At 38.9% G+C, this 22,751-nt stretch overlaps 1 protein-coding gene across 2 annotated transcripts in view; it reads right to left on the reverse strand.

Moving 5' to 3' along the window:
• The window catches only part of SLIT3 (slit guidance ligand 3), a 497,173-nt gene extending 474,881 nt beyond the window's left edge, over positions 1-22,292 (reverse strand). Inside the window, exons 1-2 of one of the 2 annotated variants that reach the window (XM_062001935.1) lie at positions 22,038-22,292; positions 21,604-21,856 (exon numbers count right to left, since the gene is read on the reverse strand). In XM_062001935.1, coding sequence (XP_061857919.1) covers positions 21,604-21,788 — 185 coding nt within the window. In that variant the 5' untranslated portion in view covers positions 21,789-21,856; positions 22,038-22,292. The remainder of the gene's footprint in view (positions 1-21,603; positions 21,857-22,037) is intronic. The other variant, XM_062001936.1, reaches the window with a different exon arrangement.
• Positions 22,293-22,751: the final 459 nt, after the last annotated feature.

The following is a 22,751-nucleotide window of genomic DNA, read 5'->3' on the forward strand; positions in this document are numbered from 1 at the left end:
AATGCTTCTGACCATGAAAATAAAGATGTTTTTCCCAAGATAAACACTGTCCTCCCCTTATCAAAAAGATGAGCATGGGTAATTGTACTCATTCATCTGAGAAAATAACTCTTCTTATTCCTAAACATACATAACTGTTTTCTCATGTGTTTTCTACATTTCAAATGCAAACAGAGACGGAATTAAGCCCTTTTTGTCTTTTTAACATGCTGGTGTAATTTCTTGCTGGAAATCAAAAGCTAAAAAAGAGCAATAAAACCCAAACAAACACCAAGAACAAACAGCACAAAGAACTACACTCAACAGAGCATGATACACTTCATAACTGAGGGCAGTGTGCTACTTAGAAGTCTGCAATGATGATGATGAAGGTCACAGTTCAAACTGACAAGAACCCCAGCATATATGTCTAGAAGATTTGTGCCAGGGACAAACTAGCTGCTGTGTAAGATCTCTAATTAATTAATTGAAGATAGACAACAGGAAGAAAGAGACAATTAAGGACTACTTTAAAAACAAGCTAAAATTCAGACCAACAGTTCTACACATTGTCCATAATGAGAATTTCTTACTGAATCCTAACATTGAAACCAGAAGCCATACGGCCAGAGAATACACTATATTTTTGCATATCTTTTTCAAGCATCTGCATCAATCTTATAGTGAATGTTTCTATAAGCAAGACATTAAAATGACTGAAGCAGTATGACAGATACACTAGAGTGCAGAAATAAGCATTCTGAAATCTATTTCTGAATGTTATTGATAAATATCAAAATAAATTAAGTCATACAATCGTTTAAAATAGATATAATAAAATTTTAAGAGTAATTTGATGCATCTTAGCACAGGGCATACTTAAATAATAGAAGGAACACATTCTCCTGTCAGGAAACCATTTTCTTTAGCACAGATGGGATCTGAGGATAACGATCAGGACATGAGGGGAAAAAAAATCCCTACATTTCAGCTATATGAAGAAGAAAGATGGATGTTTGCTTGACTATACTTTCAAAAAGATTCATTAAAGAAAAAAACTAACCACAAAACAACTACAGGGTACTTTTGTTGCATGTACCAGCCATTCTCTTTCGTTTACCTCTATCCCATTGTGCTTTCCTCCAAGAATACCTTTGAATCACTGCCTACATTTTTCAGATTGTTATAGCTTAATTTCCTCTACCCTCTCAGTTCAGTTCTTCCACCCTGGTGCATCATTAACTACTCACTGGTGCACCAGTATGACCTGATTGCAGGCCACACTGGGAAGAATTAAGTCTGGAGCAAGTAATGCATAAATTGTGTGTGTTTCACTTGCATGTTGGTTCCCATTCATTTTTCATGAAATTCCTTTAGAAATTTACCCTTGTCTGTACCTCAGAAAAGATCTAGCAAGGCGCAGCAATAAGCTGGTCAGAATTCTCCAAGGCAAGTAGGAGTCAGCTAAGGGCCATGGGGCAACATAATGTCGCTGGCCCCACTTTTGTCCATTTTGATAAGTCTTGCTTGCCAGCACAGCTTTGTTCAGCTTTAACAAGTGTATGCAGAACTGCATTCCTATCATATACACAGCAATCTCTCCACCACACCACCCATCCAGCCCAGTTTGAGAGACCTTCAACATTATTCCCCTGGTGAAATCTACAGCTCCCTAGTCTGAAAAAAAATTAAGCATTCCTTGATCAAAACATATCTTAGAGATAGCTTTTTCCTCTACTCCAGCTTGTGTAACATAAATAACAGCAGTCATTCTATTAACCCCTTCTGAAGGTTAGTGTCAAAGTCAAAGGTTTCCATTTCTGTAATTAAAATTACTTCAACAATGCTCTAACTTTAAGAGAACTCTTCTTTGTGAAGCCAACTTTCCTGAAACCATTTAGGACTTAACTGATAATTGCCATCTCTGTTTATAAGGCAATATTTACCTTCTGAACATTTACCTGTTCCAGCATGCTCTTCCTCAAGGCTTTTCTGCTATTTGAAGAAAAAGAAACAACAAACTTGACCAACTACTAGGTAACACTTCCTCCTCCTGTTCACAGTTGGCCTAACACTGCTGCAAAGTAGTAGATTGCCACAGGTTACCCCATTAGTCAATTAAACTTTGTGACCATGAAGTTACTGACCTCATGCAAGCATTAGTAGGTTACAGCTGCTATATGTTGGCAGCATAATATTTTAGGTTTCTTTGATAAAGTTTGGCAGCTGATTATGGGCTCACTAGTGGCTTTCAACTACAAAAAGCTAAACCTTGGCATCTAACCTTGGTTGGCTTTCCAACACATCAGTGTTCACAAGAACTGTTGGAAGCAAAGACAGCTTCAAAAAGAAATCGTCTGGGGTAGGGTCATGTGTAAAATTATACTATAAAGTTATAATTCATATTTATTTTCAACAAATATCTATGTGCATATACATGAATTCATCATTCTTGTGCTGAATTCCCACAAATTACAAGGTGTGTGGGGCCAAGTGGATCCTAGTTCTTACACATCTATTTCACCTCATTTACACAAGCCAAGCTTCTACACTCTGTCATTTCAAGTTCAGGTAATATTATCCCATCATTTAGGAACATCTAAGAAAACTCCATGAAGAAATACAAGTCTCTTCTTGTGTGTCAACAGCAAAGCTGATACCAGTCCCTTTAAAAAAAAAAATCCAATCCTGCAACAGATGTCTATACCAGCTTTGGTAAAGCTTTTAGTATTAGGTCTCTCATTAAACTGTTTTTAATTTTTAGCATAAAATATGTTAAGGACAATGCAGGTGTAGTGACAGCGTGAAGAAAACAGATATGGGAAGAATTCTTTCAGTGGGAAGAAAAACATGAATTGGACCTGCGTGGTACAAGACAGCAGGAAAGTGAGTTCAAATGACCTATTAAAGAGAACTTTGCTGACAAACATCCTGTTATGTTCTAATAACAATTTAATTCAATACATATTTTGTAGATGCTGAAGACTAAGTCACATGATGTACACGTTTATTACAAACAGGGATGCCTGGAGCAACTGGAGCAAATCCTGCTTCATAGCAAGAATTCCTCTGAATTGCTTCATCTTTCAGTCCTCTCTAAAGACAATCTGGTGAACTTCAGACACTCTCTTAAACGGTTTAAAGCATCAGCATTCTGTGGAACACGTCATTATGCAGCTTCAAACATCACTAGGAGCGCAAGGATTTCCTCTGTTACATTACTTAAATTTCAGCTTATAATTACTCTGCTTAGACACTCAACTCTTCCAAAACATCCGGATGCTGTTCTCAGTCCCCACCCTATTCCTTGGACTGCATCAAGTTTATGACTTCAGAAGCAAATCCACTTGCCACTCAGCACTACGTGCTTCTGTCTTCTAGACTCACATCCCTTGGCAAATAGACATGCTCAGACAGCTCTGAGCCTGTAATTCTCCAACATGCGAGATGAGAATTTTGACAACAGATCACCACCACAATAAACATTATAACTCTCACAAAAGAGCCAATAGCAAAGGCAATTAGATGGTGAAGTTTTGCTAGAATCTTTAAATCAATAATTCAATACTTACAGATAAATAAAAAATCCTTATACAAAATTCAAATCCTTTCATGCGTAAGGATGAAAAAATTAAAACCAACACTACTACACTATAACAAGTTCCCGTTACTCTGCCGTTTGCTAACTGCTGAATTCCCTACGCATTGCAGTCTCCAAGGTAATCCAAAATTCAGATCCTCACTGTAGTTGTGAGCCTAGAACAATCTCAGGTGCAACTTAATTCCTCAAGGCTTCCAAAACTATTGGATTAGATTTTTAAACCGCTGTCCACTTTGGTGCAGTGTTCTAGAGCAACAAAGTTTTCCTCCCTTTCAGAGAACTCTCAGGTACCAGTCTGGCAAACACAGTGGTACTCCTAACAACAGAACTGAAAATCATTTCTCACATCCAATAAATTAATGACAGCAGTTGATTTTGCATCTCAACTACAAACACAAGTCCTAGATGGGTAGTATTTCAGAAAGTATGTATTAACCCATTCGCTTGAACCTAGGCAAACATTACACAAAATGAAAAGATCTACTAAGTGAAGTTAACCTTCTATCTAACAAGAAGGGAATCTAGAGCACCAGTTGCAACTTCATTCAAGTTCTCATTTTGTTCATTTATATTAATAGACAAAGAATCCAATAAGAACAGTAGAGAAACCACATACTGTATTTAAGAAAAATTAACTGCCATACACTTCAAAGGCAGCTGTTACCCAAGGCACACAGCACTCGGATCCTTTCCTGTCCAGCTACTTCATAAGGTATGTCCTACTATGTTCTAGTCCTAGATGGAACACTAAACATCAAACACGATGTTTAGTTTCTGTTCCTGCTAAGTTTTCAAGGTGGCTAGCACATACCAGCTCAGAGACGTGTGTGTCACAGTAGGGACAAACAAATCAGCATAAAACCCAATTCTCTGAAAAGAATTTTGATTAAACCCATACCCCATGTAATCTGCAGGAAAGATGGATTTCACTTCAACTTATTTTGTGATATTTTACCACTAGGGATGCTTAAAATTTGTACATCACACAAAACAAGGCACTTAGGGGAAAAGAGAGGCTTTTATTAATTCCTAAGAACCTAACAGGTCAGGATCCAACACAACATCTAGAACTCACATCAAAACAAACCTCAGTTAAGACATAATTCATGAACCCTCCAAAAGTTCATGAATAACAGAAGAAAAAGAATTTCCCCACAAATTTAAGTGTAACTGCTTTGAGGATTTAGCACACTTTTAAAATTACTATTAACTTGTAATAAATTCAAAAAGGTTTCTTTTAAATGATAAGTCACCTTGGCTGTAACATTCAAACTATGGGAGCTAAAATTTAAGTCATAACAGTTAAATCCGGATTCCTGAATCTAAAGAGTTACTGGTATTTTTCATTAGCCCAATTCCTCCAAATAACTCAAGCAGCACACATTCTTGGGAAACAAGGCTTTTATTGTTTTGTCACTACACTGCTAAAGGACCTTGTCGATCCAAACCACCTGCTAGAATGACAGTTGAGTCATCCCCTTAAAATTCTACTAGTTGATTTGTTTTCCCAGCCCCCCATCACTATGCAAGGTAACCAAGAGCACAAACACACACCACCTGAACTGGAGGAAACATGCATTTTCACAGGTAAGTTAACCATTCACTTGGCTACCTACTGCATTCTAGAAGCTGAAAGCCACAAGGAATATCTGCTTGATTTTTACGAAAGCTACCTGCAGAGTTGGAGGCAAAAGGTCGTTCAGTAAAGCTTCTGTCTCTTTACAAGTACTCCTGTTCTTAATTTGAGAACATGCTAACAAGGATAATCATTAAAAGAGGAAAAATCCACTCCCATGTGCAAATGTATCCATACAGGAGTTTTTGGCTACCCTTTAGAGCCTTTACACAATCCAGCATGTTTTATTATTTTAACCATTTCCCAGGGTTTCTGCTATGGAGATAATTTGTCTTTAATAGGCATGGGCTGCCACTAGCCTCGTAACCTTAAATGACTATAATTCTCTACAGGAAGTGCTTGGCAATTCTCTTATGACTTCAATCCAAGAACTTCAAAGTTACTATGATAAACTACTTAATTATAACACTACCCCAAAGCCCTCCAGCAGCACAATTTGCATATCTTCAGATTTAACGTATTTCCATCTCAACTTCTGCAATGCAGGAAATGCAGTCCTGATACTGAACTTTATGAAATACATGAATTCCATTCGTTTCTAAATCACTTGGGCAAGTATGAACATCACCTGTAAAGAAAAAGACAAATCACATTCAGCTGAAGTAACTTCTGCTTTTAAAGAAGATGACAGTACATTCAGTTTCTACATCAGACTTAGTTATTTTTTCTTCTTAAACAGTTGACTTTGTAAAGGAGCATGAGAAATTGATTTCATTCCACAATGCCTCCTAGGAAGACTGGTACTCTCTAAACATTTTGCATCATATAGTTTAATGGAAGAGAAAGAAAAACATAAATCCTCCACCTAGGAGAAAATAAGACCATGAAACTGTTACAGGTAGGGAACTGCCTGACCATGGAGTTACCTTGCAGAAAAGGACCTTAGGAATGCCATTGGGCCACAAAACAACAGCAGTGTGCCCTTGAAACGGTGAAGGTTACCTTTGACCAGACTGTACTAGCAAGAGTGCAGCCAAGAGAGTTTAAGAAATTGAGAGAAATGACTAATCTCTTGTATTCAGGACTTGTGACGGCTGATCTGCAATACTGTTTTGGGTTTCAGGCTCTCCAGTCCAAGAAAGGCATTGACACATTAGGGAAAGCAAAGTCAAAAGCCACTAATACTATCAGGAAGCTGCAGCATATGACATGCAAACAGAGGCTGAAGGAGATGGGATTCTTCAACTTATATAAAAGGTAAAGGGGAGAACTTGCTGCAGTTTATAACTACCTAGTAGGTAGGAGAATACAGTGCTCCTCTCTGATCTACGGTAAGATCAAGTCATCTGTGGTAGAACATTAGCAGAGAAAAACCAAGCCCTGTCACAACCACTAGTTCTTGAAAGGATTCAGAGATCATCTGCATAGTTTCAGTAATGAGTACCACATTGAGTGTGTCAACACAGTAATAGTGGGATCCAGGAATTCTGATATTGCTTACTACCTATACTAAACAGGAATAACAATAAGCTTTTGATCCAACACTTAATCATTTTTGTTGTTGCTGTTGGATAACACCACTTGCATGACATGGGATAGTTTCACTCTCCAGAATAATTAAAGTGGTAATTAAACAGCCACACAATAGCTGGAATGTACAAATTCTGTGCTGCAGTCCATCCTACTCCTGTAACACACCTACACAAATCAGCTTTTAATTCAAAAAAAGCAGATCGTTCCTTGTGATTACAGAAGGCATTCAGGTATGACTCAATCTGTTTTCCTTCTGTCTGAACAATGAGAAAACTGATCTTCGAGGTTAAGTGCCCTAATTTTGTGAATAAGCTATCCATTTTTAAGCCCATTACAGTAGTGCTTGGTTAATAACCCACATTAAGTGTCAAAATGATGTGGAACTGCTTGCAAGCAACACACTTCTGTCCTCATCCTTACAAAAATAAGAAAAATTACTTGGCTAACTATAGGTGTTAAAAAATACCAAGAAAAAAATACCTCCTGTGACTTGTGCAGTGACTAAATTCCTCATTGAGCAGATTGCTGTTGAAATTCATACACAAGACCTGCAGAAAGCAGCATAATGGACTGAGTAATGCAAGTGCTCTCTTTCTTCCAAGGAAATACATGTTTGTGCCAGCCTACAGGAACTCCTGACTAATTATTGTAGTTTGCAGATTTTATGATACATAAAAGGAAATGTTATGCTGGCAGAATAATGCTCTAACTGTACATTTTACACTTCCATGCCCCTTCATGTTTGTTCCCAAACTTATGAAGTTACTCTTGATGTGCTCCAAATCTCACTTGGTAGTGTCATCTGTGCCCTTGTGACAGATAAAGAAAGCCTGCAGGAAGAATAAAACAGGTTGAGAGGTTGTACTGACAACAACCTCATGTGCCAGTATGCAAAGCTTATGAAACAAGCAGGAAGAGATCATGTTCTGGCTACAGATGCAGAAATACAACACCCTTAGAACAACTAACATGGAGCAATAGCTCTTGTAGCCATAAATACATTTGGTGATGGCCGAATACAGGGTTCTCAGTAAAGACAAAAGGAAGAGGAGGAGGAGAGGCTGCCCTTCATGTGAAGAAACAGCTCAAATGTCTGGAGCTCCTCTAAGAAGTGGGAGAGTCCCACTGAGCATGCAGGTCTGGATCAGAGGAGGAAATCTGTGAAGATGACATTATGGTACGTGTTTGTTACCAGCCCTCCACTCACAGTAAAGGAGGGAAGAATAACCTTTAAGCAACAGAGGGAGGTCTCCAGATCACAGACCTTGCTTCTTATGAGGAACTTGAATCTCACTAACATTTAGTGGAAAGGCAGGCTAACAAGTCAGGACATTTCCAGAGGGTATCAGACTTAGCTTCCTAAAATAGATGCCAGATGGGCCAACCATGGTTTAAGTTTCCCTTGAGCTGCCACTCACAAATGATGAAGTGGTTGGGGGTAAGACATTCAGTAAATCCTTGGCTTTAGTGACCACGAAACTATGACAATCAAAATGCTGAGGGGTGTGTGGAGGGTAAGTAGGAGAGCACAGACCCCAGACTTCAGGAAGGTAGAATTGAGTTTTGTAGAATGTTTGAGAATACCACTGAAATTATCAATACCACTGACTTGACTACACAAGATGAGTCTGAGGGTGCTTAGCTTGTTTATTCTGGAGAAGAGCAGGCTCTGGGTGACTGAAAAACAGTCTTCCAATACCTACAGATGAGTTACTGTGAAAACGGAGCAAGGCTTGTTACTGAGGTATGCAGAAACTGACATATGAGACATTCTGGCTGTTTATTAAAAAAAACCCCAAAACTTAAACCCTTTACCACTATGAAGACTGTCAAGTTGTAGAACAGGCTACATAAAGGTGGACCCAGTTGGACAAGTGCCTGTGTAACCTCCTCTAGATTCCATGTTGACCTTGCTTTGAGCAGAGGCTGGAGTAGGAGATTAACCTTAAAGAATCTATGATTCTACATTTTCTACCAAGAAGAAGATAAAACATTTGTTGGATTTCGTTCTGGGGGAAAGCAAGGTGTTAGTAAAAAGCTTTAAATTTGAAGCACAAAGAAAATGATAGAAAATACTCTAAAATACAGTTGCTACAGAAACATGATTTAATATGGAGCCAGGACGTGCAGAAAGAGAAAAAAAGACAGTACTGTGTCATATTAGCTTGAGTATCATTTTCACTCATAGAAAATAAGCTCAAGGTTAACAGCTGCATACACAAGTTTCATTTTTATTTAGTTCTTTTCAATTGTCAATTCTAGTCAACCATTCCTACTTAACTTCTAACTGTAGCTCATCTTTGTATCCAACATGACAATATCAAACATCCCTGGAATCATATTTTCACTCAAACAGCAAATGGACAATCAGGCTATGAAGATATATGTCTGTGCTTCAATCTCTGCCACTTTGGAGCTTTATAGGTTACCCACATGAATTCACATTCACCATCTCAAAGAGGAACACTTTGTAAATCAATGTAAAAATGTAATCTGAGATTACTGAACTGCAGAAAATTCCTTCAAAAAGTCTGAGCACTCTTCAGAATTAACATCATTACCAAAAGTTATAGCAATCACTTAAGATCTCCCCAAAATGTTCATAATTTCTGCAGCATGTTTAATGCTAATTCAATGTTAATGAAGGACTGATAGAGTACAATGTAACCAATAATAAGAAACAAAGACTGACAAAAATTCCTATTTTCATGAGATGTATTTTCACCCTGAGTCTTCTACACACTTGCCTCTTATTATTGGCTTTGCTTTTTTACATAATCAATGACAACAGGCTCACCTGGGAATGAAAAAACCCCAACCACATTGCATAACAATGTGCACGTAGAAAGCAAAATGCACATTGCTTTATTCCAGAGAGACAGTGTCTGATGTTGGCGTTAAAGTCTGTACTTCACTTAACTACATGGTATAGGACTAAATATAACACAGGGAATAAACTGCTATCTGTTTAGGTGCTCTTCACAATATAGACAAATTGATGTTTAGAACTTGGAAGTATTTCCCACCCACTTCTCACTGCTCTAATTCTTGATGACTTAGGAAGAAACTTCTCCCAACGAACAAATGATTTTAGTGAAGCATGACAGGAAAATCAAGCCTTGATTTCATCTCCGTTCTCACTTTCAGACATGCACAGACTAGAAACTCTTCCAAGGAGATCTTTTCCTGGAAAGGTAATAGAAGTTATTCTTTGTATCTGGGGTTGTTGGGGTCTTTTTTGTTGTTCGAGGTTTGATTTCTTTGGAATTTGACAAGCATCCATTTTCATCAACTCTATCCCTTCCAAGAAATACCACATAGAGGGTTCAAGTCTACCATGGTCACTAAGGAGCAAATTAAGCCAAGAAGTTGCAGTAAAAGATGCAGGACAGTTGTAATACGTAAAATGAAGTTTTGAAGCAATTTGTGTATTGATTTGATTAAGTTTCTTCATTCTCAAGTAGATTCCCACCTTCCCAGTCTCCAGCATCCTCCTCCATTTGGTTTTCAACAGTTGACCTGCTGGAGCGACGTTGAATTGATTTCACAACATTTGCTACATGAACACAAAACTCAAGTTTTTCTAAACAAGACTTGGCACACTTATTTGCTATTTCAAGTTACTGAAACTGCTCATGCTTATAAAACTGCTTTGCACTATGTTTATGAGATACTTCAGAACTACGGAAGAACAGCCATGGAAATTATCTATTCTAGAAAATTAAGGTAGTGTCAACTGGGAATAATTCATTTTCAACTTCCAGACAACCTCATAAACAATTAGCTAAAGGAGCTTCCTAGGCAAAAAAACTATCCAAAACCACAAAAGCAAAAAGCCAAACAACTCACAAAAATCCATAAACCACTTGTGATTGCTCCTTGTCTTCTGCTGGTTTTTCATATCTATTAAAACTCACAACTACAAAGGATCATTGGGCCTTTCTTATACTTTCACATTCTTATCTGAGAAACTTACATGCAGATGAACCAGCCTTAGGGCTTTCTTTCTCAATATCTACTTTCATTTATGGAAAACAAGTTTTCTTGGCTCAAGAATTTTACTTCCATGATTTGTTTCAGCACTTGATTCTTGTGTCTTGTACCTCCCTAATGCATTTACTTACGCATTTCGGAAATGCACAATTGCTTCCCTCTACTATTTCCTTTACAATGAGTCCTCTTCTTTCTTCCCCAGCCATACTCTTAAAACAACACCTCTAAACAGCTCTACCACTTCAAGAGGACAAGACTTCAAGCCTCTTCTCACCACTCTAACTACATCAGAGAATTCTGTGACCCAGAAGTTCCCACCTCGCTAAGTGCTGCCACCCTCACCAAGCAAAGAGGTTTCATCCAGTTTTTTTCCTAAACCAGCACTTCAAAAAAATGCACTTAACAGAATGCTTCCCCAGTCTAAACAAAGCCATCAGGCAGACAAAAGATACATGTGAGGAAAATCATAAATTGAGATCCCACTAAAGGCCAGACAGAAGATACTTCAAGTCTAACAGGAAGTCAGAAGACATTTAAAGTGCTTTCAGGATGCAGCTTTTTCTTGCTATAATTTCTCAGTCATATTTAAAGCATACAACTGTCTTAATTCAACATCAGTATCTCTGTATCTGCAGACAACCAGTACATCTATATGCAATGATTAATTTTAATTGGCTTGTTATCATGAGACCACACTTCTTACATGAGCTACATGTCATATTCTATATGGACAATCAAACCTTTGGCAGACAAGGATTCCGTGCTGTCTTCTATTTTTTTGTATTCCAAGGAGGGAACAATTATTAATGTAAAACTAAATTATATTCTTACATAGAGCTCTGGGTAACAACTGAGAATTTCTTTGGTCATCCATCCTGTCAAGACAGTATGTTCCAAAGGAACATGATAACAAAAGTCTAGGGAAATATCTTCCATTTTAGGGTGAGGTTTTTGGAATCTCAAAAGGAAAACTGATGTTAGGAATTTGATTCTCTTCTACTTTGGGGCAAGATGTTTGTTCAAGTTTTTCTATTAGGTCAGTATTACATAACATATGAAACTATATCTACCGCCAATGCTAATAACCATTTTTGCCAGACAGACAAGCAAGTACTTATTCAACTTGAAGAGCTGCTAAAATATCTGAAGAAGTGCTCATTATTCATCAGTGTATACCCAGAGAAAATGCCAGTGAAAACAGTACAGTAGGTAGGGCAGTTTGGCTGAACTGACTTAAACATTTCATTTGACATGACCTCAGATAGTGCATCAGGCTCACAACTCACTGCCTGTGTCTTTTGAAACTGTCAAGATTATTTATTAGGGTCCTGTAACAACACACTCCAGTAATAACTTACAATCTACTAATGTATTTATTTTGTACAAGTTAACTAACACATTCCTTACCCGCCACAGGAATAAAGTAAAAAGACCAATTGAAAAAAAACAAGGATTATGAAATAGTCCTCTAACTATGACTATGCACAAGAATGCTCCTATGCCTCTGGTTTATATTATTGCCATAATAGTTAAATACTTATCATTTTAAATATTTAATGAGAATGTTCATTCACATTCTCTTCCCCTACCTCCTATCAAGCAGGCAACCTTGACAAAATCTAGCTCTTGGAAAATAAAAGAGTTTGGAGGAAGACATTAAAAGCTGCATTTTATAGCGTTGTGGTTTTGGAGATCAGAACATCAGATTGACTAATCATATTGTTTCTGTTATCATGCCTAGGAGCACCCTCGCTATAGCTTAAGTATTGTACAAAGTCCCAAAGGGCTTTCAGCAAGCACAAAAGGAACCAAGGGATGAAGATGAAACACAACTGATCAGGCACTAGCCTCAACTCTACAGTAGCCTAACTTGCATTACATATTTTTAACTTCAATCATGAAAGTGACATCAAATCTCAAATTTTGCAAAGTGACCTTCCTTTTTCTTTTTTAAAAGAGAGCAGTTTCTCCCAAGCAAGAGCATCAAAAGGGAAGGAAAAATAAAATCAGAAATGGAGTTCATCCCTACCCTTCCACCTCCCTTCTACAAGCATGTTTACAGGCTGTTAAAATGGGTTACTTAATCCCCAAATGATTAACCTCCAGAGCAGCTTATCCCTCCACTTACATGGAGCCCTGGTTGAAACAGAACCACCAATCTTCTGTCTATGTAGACAGGAATGACTGTGAATATACACAGAGAAAGCACTCTGAAAAATTACAGGCATCTGATTTGTCTTGTCATTTTTGGTGATTTCCTGTATGTACAGTCACAGCTTAATGTCATTACAGTATCCTCACATGGCAGAAGAAAGTTAAAGTCCCTCCAACTGAACTCCTAAATACAGTATCACTGCTAAAAGCCTTGAAGCCTTGCACCTCAAACTGGGATGAACACAGGGCCATTCAGCAGTCAGCAAGGTATCATAGAATCATAGAATGGTAGGGTTGGAAGGGACCTCTAGAGATCATCTAGTCCAATCCCCCTGCAGAAGCAGGTCCACTATCTCCAAACATTCTCCATGTTCCCTGGACTCTAAATCCATTCAATAGGTGCTTGAGGTCCTCATTAGTAACCTGATACTACTTCCAAGAGGTTGATTCTTCACCATACAACTGAAGTAGGAAGCCAGTCATACTGACCTGTCAGCAGGAGGCACAGAGGGCTCTCCTAATGAGCCCCTTGGACATAAGAAGTTAAGAATAATTTCTGCAATAGTATTGCAAGTTCTCAGGAAAGCACAGGTAAAGGTGAGTTGGTATGAATTTTGAGCAGTATGAATTCTGAAATCAATTTACAAGTAAATTTCGTATTGGTTTTGCAGATTGCTTGATGGAAAGTCAAGACAAAAACCAGCTTTAGGACACTGACTTTTCTTCCTCATTGTAAGTGAATTGATGTTTATCAAAATACTCCCTTCATCAGGGACAGAAAAGGATATAGCCATTGGTTAAAATGATTTCCACCTAAATTAAAGTCTCAGAAAAAAAGAAACAACTCACGGATAGAAAGGTAAAAACCTGATTAAAAGCTCCAGAAATCTGTCAATCATGGGATTAAAAATATATATTGCAGCCAAACAGATGGTGTAAAACTGAAATACAAGACAAATTTATTCTGACAGAGACAACTGACAGACTAGACTTGGGGTAAAAAAAAACCCAAAAGGAAAAGCAGAAAATAAGTGGCAGAAAGGTAAGAAACAGCTTCATAAATTCTGTTCTACAGAGGTGGCTCTCAATTCATCAAAATTTACTCTGAGTACAAGACCACAGATCCGTTCCCCTTACGTAAATAGGATGATAGCTCTTTTATCTACATAGTACTATTAAAAAAGACTGTCAGTTGCTTACAATGTCATTTCTCAATGGAGATGTTCTTGCCATTGATGAGAGCCATTCAAGATCGTAAATGATACAACTGACTGGACAACATTTAGAACACATGAAGACAGACAAAGCATCACAGATCTCTTAAGAAAAAGAAACTTTAAAAATACTGGAAACAGAATAGCTTGGGCCATGTTGCACCTCAAATATTACTAGAAACCAGCCCTTTCTTATCCTGAAAGTTACTGAAACAAAAAAAGTCCAATTGATACAGCTTTATAATGGCAAACAAAACCTGCTAATGAACATACAATGCATCCATATACATTATAATAATGTACTTCAATCAACAAGAAATAGAAACTCCCTGTCAACCGAGGAGCCCAAAGGAGTGAAGGATAGGAGGTAGGTTCTATCTCAAGGTCTGTCTCAAATGCCTCACAAACACATGGGACAGGAAATTTACCTCTATTATGATAGCATTTGCTAACCAACATTGTTCATCAATACCTGTAACAAGAACACATATATATAGACAGTCACCTTAAGAAATCTTTGCCCCACATGACTTCTAGTCATCATGACATCATCAATACCATTTTTCTCCAAAAAGCTTTGTCATTTCAAGATGACTCCAGCTTTTCTCCCCAAAGTTACCTTAACTCCTTCCTTCCTTACTCGAAGTTAGAAGACAACTTCAATTTGAAGATGACAAACAACACTGTTTTGTCTTGCAGGAGTGAAAAATAAGCCTAATAGGAAAAGGGAAGCCTCTTTATTGAGCTGTGGAACTGCAAGGCAGAGGACATACATGATGATTCCATCAGCGGCCACCATCAAGCCTCCTTGAATGAAAGCTGGCTCTACTTAAAACTCATCTAAAACTCACTGCTAACATTGGAGAAGCATGTTTGCACCCAGTCACACTTTCTCTGCAGCCATAGGTCTGCCACTGTTGAAAGGGGCTTCAGTATAGATCCACAGACACTCTTTACCTGAGCCAGTATCCTTACGTTGCAGAGAGCAAACAGGTGAAAGAACTAAGAGGTACTAGGTTACTTATGAAGGACATTCCACAGCCTCTTCCTGAGGTTAATACAACGTTTGAGATAATTCAGTATTTGTAGTATTACAAGACACGGGGAAGCTTACATCAAGAATGAAGTCCAGCAGCAGATCTGCACTTCACACAAGGCATTCATTGTTTCAGGTTAAGGGAGAAAGGAAGAATCACTCCTTTAATTACAGTTTGCTGCAGTGTAGCACCTGATAAGGCTGGAGACACCTCTGAAGACAAAAAAGGCTCCAGACCTTGCAAGCTGACAAACATTCAGCATTGGAAACAGCTGGTTACCTCATTTCAGTAGCAAGACTGAGTATTTTTTGTAGGTTTAAATTTAGAGGTAGAGAAGGAGGTAAAGAAAAAATAAAGGAAATTAGGAATTACTGAAGGGGGGAGAGGTGATTTACCCCTTAGCTATGTTTTTTTTAAAAAATACACAAATTACCTTATTTCATTTTCTTGAAAAATTACTTGAGTGGTCAACTGCAGCCCTGAGCCTAAGTTGAAGGACTGTCTAACTTAAGTTTAGTCTTTGGAAAATTTATCTGAACACTACACCATCCTTAGCAGCTGTAATATGTGTGAAACAAAAGGATCCTGACACATTTCAACTTTCAACTCAAAGCAAAACATTTTCAATTAATTTCTAGTGAATCAAATGTAAGAAACATAACTATAATCTTAACCAATGGCTTCTATTCTTCATCCTTGTTAAGGAATAATTACATCTTCTAGTTAAAGAAAGATGGATCCCACCAGACCACCACCAGCCAAAAGGCTATCGACTTGAAAAGATGAGCTGCAGCAACAAGCTGCCAAGGAGAATCAAGTACCGAGGGCACCACAAGAACTATATGAAGAGTTCTAGAAAAAATAAGCTTCCAGTCATTTTTGCTATTCGTTCCTGGGAGGGAACATATCCTGATTTAAATCATCTGAACAGTCTTTCCAGTAAACAGGCTCAATTCCTAACAGACAACGGCTGAAACTTACTCACTGAATATCCTTACAGAGCCAAGTTCTTTTCCTCTATCATCCTTAAATCTCCCCCAGCATCTTCTGAGATCACTGTGTGAAAACCATTTTCTTTCTGCTCTCTGGAAGCCGAGGAGTAGCTTAGATACTACTGAAACGCAGACAACAAATCATATCAGATGCTATTGCCCATGCAAGACAAGTTATTTTGGTTTAAATGCATCTGGAAATGCTTGAACTAATATATATATATATATATATGTACACATATATATATAAATGTTTGGCAGTGACATTCCAAAAGATTACTGATAGTACTCACTTCGAAGGTCAAATGACTACATAGCAATCAATTCACAAATGACAGACAATGCACATCATCAGTATTTTTATGTAGATTACTGAGAGAATAAAAGAGAATGAGGATTTACTGATTTTTGACCTCACCATCCACCAATACAGGTAAGCTACACTGACATTGACTTCCTAGTAGACAGTAGCTGTTCTTTAGAGGGGTAACTTTCCTTTCACCTAGTTCTTGTGCATGACTCAACACTCAGCTGCTGAAGTATGAATATGGAAAAAGTGAATAGTCTCAGAGCAATTCATTGAAAATTCTGAAGTAGTCTGTTCCCTTTGATCTCTGAATCTAAATCCAAATTTGTGCAAACAAATACCAACATGACAATGGCCACTATTGCTTCTGTAGCTACTACATTACAACAGCTTAATTTCATCCTTCTTCCTGTTTCCATCACTTGAAAACAAGGTAACAAATTTAATAGTGCAAGACTCTGATCCTATACAATGTAAATGTCCAGTCAGGAACAGTAGTCAGCGTTAAGTTAGTAAAGGGAAGTATCCAAATTAAATTAAGCAACTCAGTCAAGCTTTCCCAGGATTCAGACCTCTGAGAACAAGCTCTTCGAAGCCGAAGCCATGCACATCTACTTAGTGATGCACAATCTTGGAGGGAGGGGAAGAAACAGGAAAGAAAAAGGGGGAAAAAAGACTCTATGGAAGGTTTTGGAGACTATTACTACACAAATGAGTAGTAACCCCTAGTGGGAAGAATTCTAGAAGAACAGAACGTTGATGTAAGAGTCAGCATAATTATATTTGCATGTGTTTAACATTGCATTCTGCAGTAATATGGAACCATTCAAGACAGGAGCTTAGATTTAATTTGGAGACAAAAATTGAGGAAGTTGAAGACTTATTACACACCAGTGCAACTTCAGCAGCTACACACACCTAGGCCAAAAGCACCATAATCATATATTTGTATAACAGAAACCCCAGACCACATGAAAACTCCAGAGTAAGCAGATGACTAAGCTTCTAAATTGCACCTAAATGTGGACACACTCAATTTAGTTACTTAGACAAAGCACAGAACAGATTAGTCTTGCAAGCTTTATCAATTCAGTGAGGTAAAGAATCCTTTCAAGTAAAAGATAAAACAAAACAAAGATTAACACAAGTGAGCTATCAACTAAAGATTCCAAGTCACCAAGTATAAATTCATCAAGAGCTCAAACGTGGCTCAATTCTCCAAAGAGACTTCCATACATATATACACACACACCAAATGTGCTGCTAACAGACAAGGAGATAACTAGACAGGAATAGAAGAAAAGCCACAAAGGCTCATCCTTCATATTCAAATAGAAAGCTGATATTGACCCAGAAGACTTCTGAGCAGTTTCTCCATATGACTTGTTTGTTTCAGAGCTGAAGAATACAACTGTCAAAAACACGTCTTTGATCTGCTCACTACATTTACACATCATCTCAAATTGGACTATCAACATTATTACGTGTTATTAAAAGCCCTATGTTTTAGAAAACATTTCCACTGAAGATAATTATATCAATGGAGAATCACACTGAAGAACTGTAGGGCTGCTAAGCAAATTCTGATAAAGGAGTTTGATGAAGCAATCCCAAGGAACCTTTCAGAAAGGTAAAAGACCCGAGATGGTTCTGGATGTATTTATATATTCTTAACTCTAATCCTCCATTTCTTTTTCTCTTTATTGGTGCAAACATCTTACCAGTTACACAGTTTAAATAAAAGAATCACTGTGTCCACCTCCAAAAGTGAGCTATTAAATTATTAGTTTTCTCCACAACACAAAAGGTCTATAAAATCATATCAAAAAATGAAGTTTCAGTTGGCAAATGTGGACTAGAGTAATAAATACTAACAACAAACAAAAGATAGGCTAGATCATCTTGCTGATGTATGTACAAAGTCCCCTGTGCAGCATCACATCTTGTAACTTGAGGAAAAGAGAAACAAAGGTAAGTTGAAGTTACTCCTGGAAGTGACAAACATTTGTTTCACCACTTATGTTATTCAGGCTGAATCATTTCTTCGTGCAGTAGTTCACCTCTTTTTAGCTCTTCATGAAACCAAACTGAGCAAAGGCTTCAATCTATACCACACAATTAGAAGACTATCATAGAATGTAATAACAAGGTAAACTGCAACACAAACCTAATACTACTCACTATATTTGTAAAGCTACTATTAAAGATGAATCTGTGTAAAAGAGGTTTTGCTTAGTTTTACAGTTCTGCTTCTCTGATCACAGGTGAATCTGGGGATTCCTCTCAAGAACAAAGTCACAGGTACAACTCTTGAAGGTGCAGTTTTTTGTAGGAAATATTAAACAAAGATAAGAACTCATGCACCACATTTCTTATGAAGAGTCAGTAATTAAAGCTCTGGTGATGCCCATTTCTTGGGCTATCAGGAGCTGATTGCTAATTCATTTATTACTATTTCTCAATAAGTGACTTCTTGCATCTCGCCACTCAGGTTTCCCATTTTTTTTTCCCTGAAGTTGTATTCTCAGTTTTCCTAAGGTTTCATATTAACATAAATTTAAATAATATTTAACTTAGTTCCACTAGCCCAAACAATCTGTAACATTTGTACAAACATAAGCCTAAAAGCTTAATGGCAAAGTATTTTAAGTGATGCCATTATATCTCTTATTAAAGCAAAACCTTTCCAACTTGAACAGGTATGTGGAGTTTTTAACTCAGGAGACGTGAAGCTGCAAAATGAAGTGAAGGTCTTTGCATAGCATAAGAGTCTAAAAAGTCATTTGACCTGTCGCCATTAAGAAATTTGTTAAAATTAATTTCCCAACAGGTAAACGTTTCTCTGAGATGAAAACTACCTTTATCATTTCAGGTACAAGCGATTTGTGTTTATTTACAAGCAAAACAAACTAGTTGAAGACTACACATCAACATAGCGTTATGTCACAAATAGTTACAGGTTGCCGTGGACCACAGAGAAAAACAAGATACTGTGATATATCCACTGGCTGACTAATGCTTCACCTATGAGTAGAATTTAGACTCAGGAATATTAAGTATTTTTCTCTTGACTGCTTACATTGGAAAATTCTAGCTACTGCAATTACTAGATATCCAGATTCGAAGGAATTGTACAAGGTTTTATAATACAGTTTTAATGAAGACAGTGAACGACTCAAAAAGCTAAAGAGAATAAAAAGCAAAGATAGTATTTAAAAATGTGGAATCATGTCCTGTGTATGTTATTTCCACAAGGTTTCAGCCACCAAATGATCCTTATAATATGCTACTATAAAAAAAACCCCAAACAAACAAAACATCCACCACGGCTCTATTTCATATTTATCAGTAGTGTGTCTCTGAGGTTAAACATTCCAAGTAAATATTGTGAAATAGCTACTATTGCTCCTCATGAAGCTGCTCATCTAAAATTTACATCTGTAAATAACGCTAAAAATTATCAGGACCCAGAGCACGGTGATTACACTGTCTTTCATTCTTGTTAACACTCAACATACTAAGGGCAAGAAACTTAACTCTTCTGGCTTAGCCTCTTACAGAGACAAGGAAAGTTAATGTCTTTATTAAGCACATTCTCACAGATGAAACCCAGTAACAAAGTGAACCCAGTCCCCCTAAAAGTTAGGCAATAACAAACTGATTTTTTTAACCCTTCCCAAATGGGAAACTGACCTTGCACTTGTGAATCATTTCAACCTGGAATTTAAAAGTTTAATTATAGCCTTTGACTCTTACAACCATGCAAACACTTCTCACCAATGAGGCATACAAAACATTTATGTTATCCCACATACTCTGACTAGCTTGGCATGCTACTTTGGTAGTGGTTTGTTGTTTCAGGGTTGGCGGTTTTTGTCTCTAAACTGCCAGGTTGCTACCCGTCAGTTTCAGAGATTACACAGTGTCATGCACAGAAGTTAACAATGACATCTGAAAACTATTGTTCCCACAGCTGAGGTTAAAAGGAAACTGATCCATCCACAAAATATTAAAGAAATCTTCATGTTGCTATCAATTAAAACCACTCACCATTACACAACACATTTAGAAGCATTCGAGGATGCTAAAAGATTTCATTCTGGGACAGAACTTAGCATTTACACACGAAAAATCTGTTTGCTTAGTAATCTCATCTGCTTTTCTTTCCTAGAGGAAATATTGCTTGAGAGATTGAAGTTTCCCCAACTCTACGATCCAGAAGGAAATACAACAGGAAATCAGGCCATGCAATCTACAGCATTTGCTCACAAATTCAATAAAAAAATTGAAGTTATCAGCTAATCCACATAAGGCTCAACAAAGTGCACTTTGCCGAGATCATCTTTGGAGCACAGTGCAGAGCCACTCTGAAGTTCTGTTTAACATTCCATTCTAGACATCTTCATATCTAGCACCGGGCATTCTCTGAAATATGCCATATGCTATGCATTAAGCAACGTCAGAGATGTTGTCCTCTGCACCAAGTGAGTGCCAGAACTCTATCAGAGAGGTGATGTCTGCTTTCAGCTTTCTCTCTTAAAACTTACTAAGCAAGTAAGAAGAGTCAACTAAAAAAACTCATGAGAATTTAGGATACAGAAGATATGAACACATTCATTACATTTTTCCCATGCTGAGGCTGGGAGCACCCCACAACATCACACTATCATAAAGCCTGAAGCAGAAGAAAAACTAAACAACTAGCTTTCCCCCTGCAGTTTAAGACAGAAATTAGAGGCAGTGTTAATGTGACTTCTTAGCCTTTTGAATTAGTTTACAGCAATAGTCGATTTTTCCATGGTGATGAAGTCACCATGCTGAGAAAGTAAGGAGAAACTGCTACCAGCCACCAGGTGAAAACATCCAGGTTTCTAATTGCATATTAAATTGGAGTTTGCACTGACAATGATTATGGCTGGGAGCACTCCAGGTAGCCCTCCAAACTCCATTGCAGGCAAGCTGCTACAAGACCTGATCAGATGGTAACTGAAAATGAAAAACTGGGAAACAGTGACTTTCTAATTATTTTTTTAAAGACAAGAAGAGCAGCAGGAGAGCTGTAACTTCTCAAAAGCTCCTCCCCTTTCCTCCCGAAAACCTTAATCCACGTTTGATTACTGAAACTGCTGTTAGTATGTACTCTGCACTGATAGACAGGTGTTGAGAAACTGATCCCAGGTGCTTCTACTTGAGGAGCTCTTAACAGTTTTTACTTACAGTCTCTCTGCATTCCTGGGGATATCCCTCGGTACAGTTTTGAGTCCTAGTCCATGACAATCCACGTTGGAAGCAATACATGTACATTTATGCGGGCATCCTCCAACAGGCATCCAACTCATGGAGCTCCAAAAGCTCAAGATCAATCCGAGGCACAGAAACGCACTTCTTCCACCAGACAACATGGTTTCTTGATCACTTCAGTGGGTATAAAAGTGTGCGCAAGCAGCCGGCCCTTAAAGATGAAATGCCTCTAAGAAGAAAGGGAAAAGAAAACAAGAGGCTCTTAGTACAGCCCAAGGGAACCCACCACTGCCATCATCGCCGGAGCACCAGTAAACCTTCAAAGGCGCCTGAAAAGGTTACGTTAGGTGGCAGAAGGTGGGGAATTGCCTTTCGGGCTCGGGTTTCTTTCTGTTATCTACGAACGGTACCAGCAGGCAGATAGTTTAACAGCGCTTCAGCCAGATGCGTCCTCAGATGAAAGAGAAACCGGGAGCGGAGGTAAACACACACAAAACATCCATCAGAAGCGGCGGCAATCTCCAAAGCAGCCTCCTCCGCTCCGCATCGCCCCACCTGGGCCGGGCAGGTAACCCGCGGAGGAGGTGGCCGGGAATTTAAAGCGATCCCGCTGCAGGCTCCTCAGGCGCTCCCTCCCGCCGCTCGGCTGCTGCCGCTGCGGGCCCGCACCCCCGCGCTGGCGGCCGGCGGAGCCGGGACCGGGACGCGGCGAGGGGAGGCGGCGGGGGCGGAGGTGGCGACGCTCCCACCCGCTGCTGCGCTCGCCGCCGGCCGCCCGCTCTCCATTCACTGTGCATGGCAGCCGGGAGAGCGCCCGCGGCACGGTGCCACCCCTCCCCCCTCCCAAAATATCACCCGCATCGCCCATTGGCTGCGGGGGCCCTGACGTCACGAAAGTGCTGAACTTTCGGAGCGGAGGGAGGGTGAAAGTTTGGGGGCCGCGCCGGCCCCGGCGGAGCGACGGGAGCTGCGACGGAGCGGTCGCCCCGCAGCGCCCCGCAGCCCGTTCCCCGCGCGGGCAAGGGGCCGCGATGGCCGGGGCGCCGCTGCCCGCTCCGGCGGTGGTGGTGCGGGGAGGAATGTGCGGGCTGCGGCCGGGACCCGGCGCTGCGGCTCAGGTTTCC

The sequence above is a fragment of the Colius striatus genome, chromosome 9 (genome assembly GCF_028858725.1).
Source record: "Colius striatus isolate bColStr4 chromosome 9, bColStr4.1.hap1, whole genome shotgun sequence".
Classification (NCBI taxonomy): Eukaryota; Metazoa; Chordata; class Aves; order Coliiformes; family Coliidae; genus Colius; species Colius striatus.